Source organism: Narcine bancroftii, chromosome 7 (genome assembly GCF_036971445.1).
Source record: "Narcine bancroftii isolate sNarBan1 chromosome 7, sNarBan1.hap1, whole genome shotgun sequence".
NCBI lineage: Eukaryota > Metazoa > Chordata > Chondrichthyes > Torpediniformes > Narcinidae > Narcine > Narcine bancroftii.
This window is the reverse complement of record NC_091475.1, coordinates 22,548,515-22,562,214: the sequence shown is the minus strand read 5'-3', so window position 1 is coordinate 22,562,214 and position 13,700 is coordinate 22,548,515. Positions and strand designations below refer to the sequence as shown.

The following is a 13,700-nucleotide window of genomic DNA, read 5'->3' as shown; positions in this document are numbered from 1 at the left end:
AAAGATTCTTCCTAAGCACAGGGTGGCAGATTGGTTGGGACAGTTGGGAACATGGAACTGAGGTTCCAATCAGACCTGCCATGAAACTGAACTGTAGAGCAGGCTGTGAGCTCAAGGGAGTCCTCCAACCTGTGCTTCATCTTCCCTCGGACTTTCCTTTGCTTCTATTTCAAAATTTGGCTGTTCTTCTCCCTGCTAGGTCAGTTTGAATCCTCTTCAACTACATTACACAACCTCCCTGCCATAGGATGGCAAAATAGCACCAGTGTTGCACACAGGGTGTTGGTCTGACTTTGGTGTATGGTACGAATGATTTAGGCCACCTAGTCTATGTGCGGGAAAATGACCCTTTGTCTAAAAGTCAGTGGTTTCAGGGACAGCTGAATAAGTCTCTATGAAAGAGAAAGGGGGAGTGGTGAGTGGAAGTGATTGAGTGCAAGAGAAAGGAAGGGAGGGAGGGAGTGAATGAGTGAGTGTGAGAGAGAGATTGAGAAAGTGAGCAAGAGAGAAAAAGATTGAGAGAGTGACAGTGAGAGAGAGATTATGTGTGTGTGTGTGTGTGTGTGTGTTAGAGAGAGAGAGAGAGAGAGAGAGAGAGAGAGAGAGAGAGAGAGAGAGAGAGAGAGAGAGAGATGGGTTTAACATCTCAAAAAATAACAACCCATCCATGACTAAAACTAGAGAGCGCAGGTTTAAGGTGAGAGGGAATTTTGGTGCATCTGTATGTCACAATGTATGCTAGCTCACTGGGTGCTACAGTGCATACTGACCACATTTGCAAACTCTGCTGAGGTAGAGGGCAGTTGGCACATTGGAACACCACTACCCTGCACATTTCCCTCCAAGTCACACACCATCCTGCCCTGTATGTTCGTTCCTTCATCATCGCTGGATCTAAATCCTAGAACACCCTCTCTGGCTGCACCTCCTTCACCCAAAGATCTGATAGCATTCTGGGTTGGAGTTCATCAATGCTCTTCTTGGGGCAAAAAGAAATGGCCAACAATAACTGGCCTTGTCAGCAATGTCCAAATCCCAGGAACAAATAAAGAAAAATAGAACGATGAAGAAAATGGGTCAATGCATTCAAGATCAATGTGTTCAACCATGTCGTAGTTGAATGCTAGAACAGATTCAAGAGACTGAATGGTCACTTGCTGATCTTACATTGGCTCCCTAGAAGAAAAGACACACAATTTAAGGAAATAATTATAAATATTCCCTTATATTAAAAAAAATGACTGATACAAAATATCATTATCGTAATCTTGAGGACAAATTTTAATAAATAATATGACAGGGAAATTATACGTTTAAGGTAATTAGATCTTGAATATGTAAATTTGTGTCTACAGAAAGGAATATACCAAGACAAATGTGGGCAGGTTCACTCAACAGAATACAATGCTGCCTTTGGTAATCCCACAAGTGGTTGTCTGAGACATACCCATCTGGTGACTGGACATCATGCGAGATTTGGGGCTGTGTAGTGCGGTTGCTCTGACCAGAGATTTCCTTCATGTAAAGGCATCCTTGTAGAACGAGGTGTTGAGTGAGGATTTCTCCCCCCCACCAACCAGCACCCAGTTACCGCATCTCTCGCCTCACAGTCTCCGACACAATTACAGGCAGCGGTCAGCCCAGGGACACTTTTGTCTGTCACATCAGCAAGGGTAACAAGATATCGTGCTTTCATTAAAGTTGTAAGAGGAACTGTAAAATCCTTGCATGATCTAGGCAGAGCAGAAAGTCTTTGAAGTTTTGTAAACTGGCCTGGATTATATCTCCATTCTTCACTTTGGCAAAAAAAAATCTCTTACAAGAGGGACAAACGAAAAGACGGGTTCTTGCAGTCACTTTTAGGCAAGTGTAGAGATTTCTTCCACCCCTCCCTGCACTCCTCCCCTACCCCTCCCTTACTTTCCCCCCATTTAATAAAAAACCATCATCTCAATCTCGGATGGCTGAAGGAAAACCAAACATTTCTCCACATATCCTCTCAGTCACACTTAATACTCCACAAAGATGTAGGAGACTTAAAACCATTAAAAATGTTTCTTTCCTTTCCAAATTATAAAGTTTAGTGATTGTGCTTTTGACACCAAGAAGAAAAACAGTGCATTACAACGACAAAAAAAAAAGACAATTACTGTATATATATTATTAAAAAACAATTCAACATTGCCGAAATGGCCTATTCTTTGGAGGATGGTGTTGAAATACATTATTTATATACAACAGGGCTGATGGGTGGTCAGGGTGCAATGGAAGATTCCAACATGTATTTACAATATGAATCACCCAATTTCTGCTTTACTTCTTCAGGGAACTAACACGCTTGAAGAAAAGTTGACAGGGAATGAAGTTGAGGCATAAGTTAAGGACTGAAATCTAAATTCACCCCAGCTCCCCTTCACAGAAAAAATTCAAAAGTCAAATTTTAAAAAAAGCATGAACTAATGTGATCAGTTAAACAATGATGCAAACATTTATAATTTACAGTTTCCTCATTGAGCCAGACATAATATCTGACATAAAATATCTTCCATGGGTCAGGAGTTTTACAAAAACTGGCACTGAGCTCTCCAAGGTTTGATCGGAGTCAATCATTTGTCATGAGCTTCTTTCTTCAGCTTTCTGTTTCCTGGTGAGGAGAAGGACAAGAGGGGAGGTGGTCATTGATTTAAAGCACCAACGTTTTACTTTCCATTTTAAGACCATAAGCACGTACCATTAGACATACAGCACGGTAACAGGCCATTTCGGCCCACGAGCCCATGCCACCCAATTACACTCAACTGGCCCACAACCCCCGGTATGTTTTAAAGGAAGGGTGGAAAGCACAGCCTCCAGAGGAAACCCACACAGACATGGGGATAACGTACACATTCCTTACAGACAGCATGGGATTTGAACCCTGGTCCCAATCCCACTCAGCCTCACTGCCCGGCCTTCTCCCCATAACCTTTGATGCCTTGGCTAATCAAGAACCTGTCAATCTCTGCCTTAAATACACCCAATGATTTAGGCTTCATAATTATCTGTGGCAACAAATTCTGCAGATTCACCATCCTCTTGCTGAAGAAATTCCTCCACATTTCTGTTCTGTGGACACCCTTCAATCCTGAAGTTGTGCCCTCTTGCCCTGGACTTCCCCACCATAGGAAACAACCTTTCGTCTACTCTGTCCACACCTTTCAACATTCAAAATGTTTCAATGAGATCCCCCCCACATTCTCCTAAATTCCAGTAAATACAAGCCAAAAGCTCTCAAACATTCCTCATATGATAAACCTTTCATTCCCTGAATCGTCCTTGCGAACCTCTTCCGAATCCATTCCAATTTCATCACACCCTTTCTTAAATGAAGAGTCCAAAACTGCTCACAATACTTCATGTGAGATCTCACCAGTGCCTTGTAAAGCCTCAACATCACATCCCTGTTGTTACATTCTATTCCTCTTGAAATGAATACCAGCTTTGCATATGCTGGAGAAACTCAGCAGGTTATGCGGCATTCCCTATGTAGCAAAGATAAAACATTATAACCAATGTTTCAGGCCTGAGCCTTTTGTCCAAGGGATGAGCAAAAATCAGGTGGCAGGGGGAGGAGCACAAGGCTTCCAGGAAAGAGGTCATTGGTAGATATGGGTGGGAGGGCACAAGATAAAAAGCTGAGAAGTGAATGGAGAGGGTGGGGGATAGAGAGCTGGAGGATAGGAGGCAGAGAGATGGGGAAGGGAGGGAGAACAGGGTGTGACCCAGGAGAAACGGAGAAGTTGATGTTAATGTTATCCAGATAGAAAATGCCCAGATGAAATATGAGGTGTTAATTTTTACTTTGCAAAACTATTTGTTCCTTTGCCTCTGCCCCGACCCTAGCCCCACCCCACTTCTGGTATCCTACTGATGGGGGAATTAAAATGATTGTGGCAATGTCAATAAGAAGAAGAAGTTGATCAATGACTTCAGGAGAGGAGGCAGGGCCTGCACCATTGTCCACATCAATGGCCCAGAATTGGAAAGTGCTTCAAGTTCTTAGCTATAAATATCTCCAATGACTGAGCTGGGACAAGCTCATTGATGTCCTTCCCCATGGTCCTCGATAACTTCTACAGGGGCACCAGAGAAAGGAGACTTGGTGGGTGCATCACAGCCGCAGAAGGTGGTGAATGCAGCTCAGAACAAAACACAAACTTCCCTCCCCCTCCATGGATTCCATCTACATCTCCCACTGCTTGGGAAAGGCAGCCGACACACTGAAGGATCCATCGTGCCCGAGACACCCCTCTCTTCTCCCTCCTCCCATTGGCGAGATGGCTCAAGCATAAAAGCACCCACCGACTTGCTTGATGTTGGAGATAATTTTTCAGTCTCCTCACTGAAGAACTTTCTCACTGTTCTAAGTATTTTGTGAGAAACAAATTAAAACTAAACTGAATTTTGGGGTGGGGGTGGGGGTGGGGGAGCTTGTCCTCGCCCATAGAAGGGAACCAGACCATCAGAATAAAAGTAACCTTTTCAATTTGCCCTCAATCACACTCTGTCCCATCTTTCCATCATCACTAGGTCCAAATCCTGAAACTCCCTCCTCGGCACTAATGTAGGAATGCCATCACCAGAATAACTGTTGTGATTCAAGAAGGTGTGTTAATAGAAACAGAGAGAAGGATAGGAAACTCCAAAACTAGAGTACAGATATTTAAGATTAGTGGAAAAAGATTTAAAGGGGGCCTGAGGGTTTTTTTTTCACACAAAGGGTGTTGGTGATACGGAACGAGCTGCAGAGGAAGTGGTGGAGATAGGTTCAATTGTAATGTTCTTTTTTTTTATTTTTTATTTTTCACACTATAAACCATATTGACCAAAATACATACAGACATTTTTCTTTTGAATATATAATGTAATTTTCTCCCCTTTCCCCCCTCCCTTCCCTCCCTCCCTCTCCCCCTTCCCATTTATTCAAAGTTCAATCTATAAGATACATTAAACCCGTTAAACAATGTCAAACAATGTCGTCACTTAATAAAAATAAACAAGAAATTTTTGTCTTTTTCTTTTATATATTGAGTCAGTTCATTTCGTTGTCTTCTCCTTCTGTCATTTTAGGTGGTGGAGGTCCATGGTAGGATTTCTCTATCGTATTTCATGTATGGTTCCCATATTTGTTTGAATATTGTGATGTTATTTCTTAAAATATGTGTTATTTTTTCTAAAGGAATACATTTATTCATTTCTATGTACCATTGTTGTATTCTCAAGTTGTCTTCTAATTTCCAAGTTGACATAATACATTTTTTTGCTACAGCTAAGGCTATCATAATAAATCTTTTTTGTGCTCCATCCAAATCGAGTCCAAATTCTTTATTTCTTATATTACTTAGAAGGAAGATCTCTGGGTTTTTTGGTATATTGCTTTTTGTGATTTTATTTAATATCTGGCTTAGATCTTCCCAAAATTTTTTCACATTCTCACATGTCCAAATTGCATGTATTGTTGTTCCCGTTTCCTTTTTACAGCGAAAACATCTGTCTGATACTGTTAGGTCCCATTTATTTAACTTTTGGGGTGTGATGTATAGCCTGTGTAACCAATTATATTGAGTCATGCATAACCTCGTGTTTATTGTAGTTCTCATAGTTCCGGAGCATAGCTTTTCCCATGTTTCATTCTTTATCTTTATGTTTAGATCTTGTTCCCATTTTTGTTTAGGTTTACCGTTTGTTTCCTCATTCTCCTTTTCTTGCAGTTTGATGGACATGTTTGTTACAAATTTTTAAATTATCATTGTGCCTGTAATCACATATTCAAAATTGCTTCCTTCTGGTAACCTCAGACTGTTTCCCAATTTACCTTCAAGTAGGTTTTCAGTTGGTGGTATGCAAACCTTATATCGTGAGTTATATTATATTTGTCCTTCATTTGTTCAAAAGATAATAATTTATTTCCCGAAAAACAATTTTCTATTCTTTTGATCCATTTTCTCTGCTATTCTCTGAAGGAAAGGTTATTTATTGTGAAAGGGATTAGTTGATTTTGTGTCAATATTAATTTTGGTAGTTGATAATTTATTTTATTCCTTTCTACGTGAATCTTCTTCCAAATGTTGAGCAGATGGTGCAATACTGGTGAATTCCTACGTTGCACCAATTTTTCATCCCACTTATATAGGTATCTTCTCCCCTATTTTATCTAGCTCTAATCTGGTCCAATCTGGTTTTTCCTTTGTTTGATAAAAATCTGATAGGTATCTTAATTGTGCTGTTCTATAATAATTCTTAAAGTTTGGTAGTTGTAAGCCTCCTTGTTTGTACCATTCTGTTAATTTATCTAGTGCTATCCTCGGTTTCCCCCCTTTCCATAAGAATTTCCTTATTAATTTCTTTAGCTCCTTGAAGAATTTCTCTGTTAGGTGAATTGGTAATGATTGAAATAGGTATTGTATACTTGGGAAGATGTTCATTTTAATACAGTTTATCCTTCCTATCAGTGTTAGTGGTAAGTCTTTCCAGTGTTCTAAGTCGTCTTGTAATTTTTTCATTAATGGCTGATAATTTAGTTTATATAGATGGCCGAGATTATTATTTAGTTGTATACCTAGGTATCAAATTGCTTGTGTTTGCCATCTAAATGGTGATTCTTCCTTAAACTTTGTGAAATCTGCATTATTCATTGGCATTGCTTCACTTTTATTTGCGTTTATCTTGTACGCAATACTTCTCCATATTCCTTCAATTTCTTATGTAATTCTTTTATTGATATTTCTGGTTCTGCTAAGTATATTATAACATCATCTGCAAATAGACTGATTTTATATTCCTTCTCTTTTATTTTTATCCCTCATATTTTATTTTCTGTTCTTATCGGTTCTGCTAGTGGTTCTATAGCTAACACGAACAATGAGGGAGATAGTGGACATCCCTGCCTTGTTGATCTGCTTAATTTAAATTGGTTTGATATATATCCATTTACTGTCACTTTTGCCAATGATCCCTTATATAATACTTTAATCCAATTAATATATTTCTCTGGTAGGTTGAATTTTTGTAGTACTTTGAATAAATAATTCCATTCTACTCTGTCAAAGGCTTTCTCTGCGTCTAAAGCAACCGCTACTGTTCGAGTTTTGTTTCCTTGCACTGCATGGATTAAGTTATTGAATTTACAGATATTGTCCATTGTTCGTCTTTTTTAATAAATCCAGTTTGTTCTAGTTTTACTATTTTTGGTACACAGTCGGCCAATCTGTTTGCTAATAGTTTAGCTATTATCTTATAATCTGTGTTAAGTAGAGATATTGGTCTATACGATGCTGGTGTTAGTGGATCTTTCCCCATCTTTGGTATTTCTGTAATTATTGCTGTTTTGCATGAATCTAGTATGTTTTGTGTTTTTTCAGTCTGGTTCATTACTTCCAGGAGAGGAGGAATTAATAAGTCTTTAAATGTTTTATAGAATTCTATTGGGAGTTCATTCTCTCCCAGTGTTTTAATATCTCCTGTATTTCTTCTATTTCAAATGGTTTTATTAATTTATTTTGCTCCTCTGTTTGCAATTTCGGTAGTTCAATTTTAGTTAGAAATTCATCTATTTTGTCTTCTTTCCCTTTGTTTTCAGTTTGATATAGTTGTTTGTAGAATCCATATTATTCAGGTAGACATAAAACATACTCAAAGATAGACCTATTCCTGTTATCAGCCCACATTCAAGGAAGAGTTAAGAAAACAGAATATAAAGCTAGATCGTTATCGGTTCACTCACCCCTGTTATTGGCAATAGAGCAAGAGGACATCCCACCAAGAATGTATAGATGGAGATTAAACTCCATGCTACTTAAAAGACAGGATTTTAGAGAATTCATTGAGTGACATGTTAAAATGTACTTTGAAATAAATACGGAATCAATGAAAAATAAATTTATACTATGGGATGCAATGAAAGCATTAATCAGAGGACAGATAATAAGTTATGTAACTAAGATGAAGAAGGGCTACAATCAAGAAATAGAACAGTTGGAAAGGGAAATATCAAATACAGAAAAAGAATTAGCAATAAAGGAAGATACAACTAAAAGAAGAGAATTGGCAGATAAAAAAATAAAATATGAAACACTACAAACATATAAGGTGGAGAAGAATATAATGAAGACAAAACAGAAATATTATGAACTAGGTGAAAAAACGCACAAAATCCTAGCATGGCAGCTTAAGACAGAACAAACTAAAAGAACGGTATTGGCATCAAGGAAAAAGGACAAACAAATTAAATATAACCCAATGGAGATCAACGAAAACTTCAGGGAATTGTAATGTTCAAAAGATATTTGGACAGCTACTTGGATAGAAAAGGTTTAGAGCAGCCATTCTCAATGGTGCCCACATGTCCCTCATAGGGGCCACAGCACATTTAAGAGGGCACAGACGGAAATCAGAAAATATTTTTTATGTAGTCGATAAGAGAGAAGTATGGAAGAAACCAACTAAATGTGATGAATTCACAGGGAAGGGGGCCCATTGACTTTGATGGGGGCGTCATAGCCAATAAAAGGGATTTAGATCAAACACAAATGGCTAGACATCTTGGTTAACAATTATCTATTGTCTTCCATGGATGCTGCCTGACCTGCTGAGTTCCTCCAGCATTTTTTGAGTTGCTCATGCATGGGTTGACTTGCTTGGATAGTACACAAAGCAAACCTTCTTGCTGTATCACCATATAATAACTACAGCATGGAAACAGGCCATCTTGTCCCTTCTAGTCTGCACTGAACCAAGTACTCTAGTCCCACTTACCCGCACTTTGCCCATAACCTCCATTCCCCTCCCATCCATATACCTATCCAACTTTTCCTTAAATGACAAAAAGGACCCTGCCGCCACTACTTCTCCTGGAAGCTCATTCCACACAGCCACCACTCTCCAAGTGAAGAAGTGCCCACTCATGTTACTTCTAAACTTTTGCCCCTTAACTCTTAACTCATGTCCTCTTGTTTCAATCTCTCCTACCCTCAAGGGAAAAAAACCTATTGTTATCTTGAGAGACATAACAATAAACAATTCATTTTGCTGAGTGTTTCTGGATAAGTTTCATGGAGGGAATTTCTTTAGCTTCAAGGGGAAATCCATTCACCACTGAACCCCCCCCCCCCACCCCTACTGACATCTGCCTTGAGACGCTGTTGAAACCAAACACATGGATGTGTAATGCAAACATTGCTTTCCAAAGTCACCCAACACCAACCCTATGCCACATCCCATCATCGTAGCTTACATACCTGTGGGGTTAGAATTCCGGTGCACCAGCACATTGTACTCATGTTTATGACTTTTTTTTCCCACTCACCTACTACCTTAAGTAATCCATTACTTCCTATGCCACCATTGGGAGACCAAAACTCTCCTTCCAAGTGATGCCACATTTCACTTGTGAAGCTGCAGGGATCATCTACTTCATCCAGTGCTCCCACTGTGGACTCCTCTACATCAAAAAACTGGATGTAGATTGGGAGATTGCTATGTTGAACACCTTAGCTCTGTCTGCTGCAATAGTGTGGATCTCCCAGTGGTCACTCATTTCAATTCTCCATCCCATTCCCTTGCTGGGATATCTGTCCGTGGTCTTATGCACTGCCAGACTGAAACCACCCGCAAACTGGAGAAACAACACCTCATCTTTCTGGGCAACCTCCAACTGGATAGCATTAATATTGACCTCTCTGGCTTTCATTAAACCCCACCCCCTCACTTCTTCTCCCATCACCTTTCCCTATCTCTGTCTCTCCATCCCATCTCCTTTCGCATAAACATGATGAATTCTTATCTTGTCCCTTATTATATCCAATTAACACCTTTTGTTGGTCTGGATTCCTCTCCCAAGCCAGCATTGTCTGAATTTTGAGACTTTCTGAGATTTCCTGCTTCTGGCATATTCTACTTATTCCCTGAAGAAAGACTCGGGCCCAAAACGTCGGCAATATATCTTTGTCTCCTATAGACGCTGAAGACCGTATAAGTTCCTTCAGAATTGCCGAGTGTTTTTACTTCAATCACAGCGTCTGCAGACTTTCATGTTTTGCTTAGTAAGGTATTACTTCAGGTGGTATGTGAATGGAAAAAAAAAGGTTGAGAGCCCTTGCAATAACCACTCTCACTCATACATCCATGCACCCAGAATTTACCTCAAACTCTTCCTCGTCGCACTCATGCATTCCCATCTCCAGCAGACCAGCTTCGGATGCCAGCCTCCTGGATGGGCCAGTGACATTCCCTGGGACGACCTGCTCTCCTCTGCGTCGCCCTCCGGACCCTCTCGATGAGACAGAGCTGGAGGAGCTCGGCTCCCTGGGATTCTGTGCTGAGGGAAATGTTGGCCGACTATATGGAAGTACGTCCTCCACACCTACACAAACAGGAGATGAAGACCAGGAATGCTCTTTTCAATCCTTGCCTGAAAATTCTGATAGGATGAGTGCAAAATTTTTAAAAATTAAATTTAGACATACAGCAGTGTAACAGGCTATTATGGCCTTCGAGCCCCTGCTCCCCAATTACACCAAATGACCCATAGCCTCTGGTATATTTAAAATGGAGGAAACCGGAAGAAACCCATGCAAACACAGGGAGAATGTACAAACTCCTTTCAGACAGCGCCGATTCGAACCTTGGTCCTGATCACTGGTGCTGTAACAGTGTTGCACTAACTGTCACACTAACCCTAGCCGAAATGATTAACTGTCTCCAGTTTCTATGTGCGGTGCTGAGTTTTTTCCCCTGCAACCATCAGGCTCCTGAATGAACCCCCCCCACCGCCCCCACTACAGTGTTGCACACTGCACTAGTTTGGTGTCAAGAGATCTTCCTATTTCATTGTAATCCCACAGTCTATAAATAATGCTCTTTACACGGTTGTATGAATGTTAGAGGTATCCTGTTAGTCAGCTCGCAGATGAACCCTTCTCACCTCACGAGGTCTAATGTGACAAATAAACTTAAACCAGAGAGTTCTACAACACAGAATCAGGCCCTTCAGCCCAACTTACCCATGTTGACCATGCTATTCTCATTTATATAATTCAGCTGATAATGTTAAAAACCTTTCCTATCCACGTACCCATCTTAATGTTTTCTACACATTATAATTTTACAACTTCTACCACTTCCTCTGGCAGCTCGTTCCAGTAGATGGAGAGATTATATTGGGAGACAAGGAGATGGCAGAAGAACTATATGAGAACTCCATATGCCAATGGACAGGATGATCCTCGAAACTTAAAAATAATGCCTCAAAATCAGGATCGTCTTGAACACCATGTCTAAAATGCAAACCTTGATAGCAAAGTCTCCACGTTGCTGCCATCTTCCATCTCCTCCTCCATAGCCTATCCCCACCCTGCCGGCTCTGACACAAGTGTTCCGGTCGGGCCTTAGGTGCACTCAACTACCTTCCTTGCACTGACAACCCAGGTCACCTCCACGCAAGTGGTGAGGGACACTGCCTGTTCAGTGGGGCAAACCTATGCACGTCCAACAAAATTTCAGCGCACCCCTGCAGGGTCCATCTGCCCAGTCCAACTGCCGTCGGTACTGTACAGGCTTTAAACCTCCTGTTATAGAAACCAACAGTGGATATACTCATCCAATTAAAACCTTTATAGGGTGATTTGGTATTAAGATATTGTGACAGCATCACCCCACTGGTCAGTGGTCAACGCCAGACTTGGGGGGGGTCGTCCTATGCAAAGGGTATAGCTCAAAACCTACATTTTAAGTGTAAAATCTGGGATTGGTCTATATGCGAGTCGCCCTTTGCATCGGTCTTCACCAAGGAAGACATCAGCAGTGTGCTAGATGTCAAAGGGTATCAGGGAAGGGAGAGAGTGCAGTTACTATTTCAAGGAGAACCTACCTTGAGGAAGGGCACAGGCTCAAAACATTGGTTATGTACTGTATCTTTATCTCCTATGGATGCTAAGTTCCTGCAGCATTTCAGTGTTTTTACTATGATCACAGCATCTGTAGACATCCGTATTTACACTTGACCAATGAAGGGAAGTTCGTCAAGCGCCTTCTTTACTCCCCTGTCTTCCTGATTGCCACATCTGTCGAACTATGGATCTGTACCCCTCGTTCTCTCTGTTCTACCACACTGTCTAGGGCCCTGCCAATCATCGTGTAGGACCTGCCCTGGTGTATCCTGAGATATTGAACCTAAATGCTCCAGTTTGCGTGCCCCATTTGGAGTACAGTGTTCAGGTTTGGTCACTGTGCTTTTGGAAAGATGATGACAAGCTGGAGAGGTTGCAGAGATTGACCAGGGATGTTTCCATGAACCATGGGCCTGAGCTACAAGGGAATGGGGGTGGGGGGAAATTTGAACAGGTTAGGGCTTCATTCCTTGGAGCTTATACCTTGGAGCACAGGAGAATGGCAGGGTTGGGTGGTGGGGGGGAAAGATCTCACAGAGGTGTACATCATCATGAGTGGAATAGATTGGGTGAACAGTCTTTTGCCCAGAGCCGGAGATTTGGGATTTGGGAACTAGAGGACATAGGTTTAAGGTGGGGGGGGGGGGGGGGGGAGGAGGAAGAGATTTAATATGGGCCTGAGGGGTAACTTGTTTACACAGAGGGTGGTGGGTGTATGGAATGGGCTATCAGAGGAGGAGGTGGTTGAGGTAGGTACAATTGCAGTGTTTCTTAAACATTTGGACAGGTATGTGAATAGGGTGGGTTTAGACAGATATGGGCCAAATGCAAGCAGGTGGGACCAGTGTGGGGAGACATTAAATGGTGAAAGATTGCAGCATGGTGTTGTGCAGAGGAACTTTGGAGCAGTTGTCCATGAATTGCAAAATTCAAAAGCAGGTGCAACAGATAATCCAGTCGGTAAATGGACGGTTGGTCTTCATTGCTAGAGGGATTGAATTTAAGAGGCGGGAGATTCTGTTGCAATGGTACAAGGTACTGGTGAGACCGCTTCTGGAGAACTTGCATGCAGTCTGGTCTCCTTACTTGAGGAAGGATGTATTATTGGCTTTGGAGTCAGTGCAGAGGAGGTTCATTGGGTTGATTCTGTAAATGAGAGGGTTACCCTATGAGGAGAGATTGATTTGCCTGGGAGTATGTTCTGCCATTCAAAGAATGAGAGGGGATTTTTGAAAAGCATATCATTATGAAATTAATAGATAAGACAGAAGCAGGAAATCTGTTTCCACAGTAGGTGAACAAAGAAGAAGGGATAGAGTCCCCAAGATGGGAGTTAGGACAGAGATGAGGAGAAACTGCTTTTTTCAGAGAGGAGTGAATCTGTCAAGTTCTCTTCCCAAGGAAGCAGTAGAGGCTGTTTCATTAAATAAATTAGAGAGAGAGTTGCATAGGTAGGGGAATCAAGGGTTATGGGAAATATGATTATTGAATGGTGCAGCAGGCTTGATGGGCTTAATGGTCTCCTTCTTCTCCTATTTCTTATGTTCATATGGACCAAATTGTAATATAAATTTTTAATTTTCAAGCGGAAACCCACGCAGGCACAGGGAGAATGTACAAACTCCTTACAGACAGCATGGGATTCGATCTCTGGTCCTGATCACTGGTGCTGTAACTGCGTTATGCTGAAGTGTTAAGAGGGTGGTTAGCATAGCACTCTTTACACTTCAGTCTAAGACAGATTTGGAGAGGAACGACATCCTGGCCCTACCTTGA

General features: G+C 41.2%; 1 protein-coding gene across 1 annotated transcript in view; it reads right to left on the bottom strand.

Annotated features, from left to right (window-relative positions):
• Positions 1-1,257: 1,257 nt before the first annotated feature.
• The window catches only part of robo1 (roundabout, axon guidance receptor, homolog 1 (Drosophila)), a 523,895-nt gene continuing 511,452 nt past the window's right edge, over positions 1,258-13,700 (bottom strand). The window contains exons 34-38 of the mRNA XM_069892429.1: positions 13,554-13,609; positions 13,011-13,070; positions 10,961-10,970; positions 10,179-10,430; positions 1,258-2,644 (exon numbers count right to left, since the gene is read on the bottom strand). Coding sequence (XP_069748530.1) covers positions 2,630-2,644; positions 10,179-10,430; positions 10,961-10,970; positions 13,011-13,070; positions 13,554-13,609 — 393 coding nt within the window. The 3' untranslated portion in view covers positions 1,258-2,629. The remainder of the gene's footprint in view (positions 2,645-10,178; positions 10,431-10,960; positions 10,971-13,010; positions 13,071-13,553; positions 13,610-13,700) is intronic.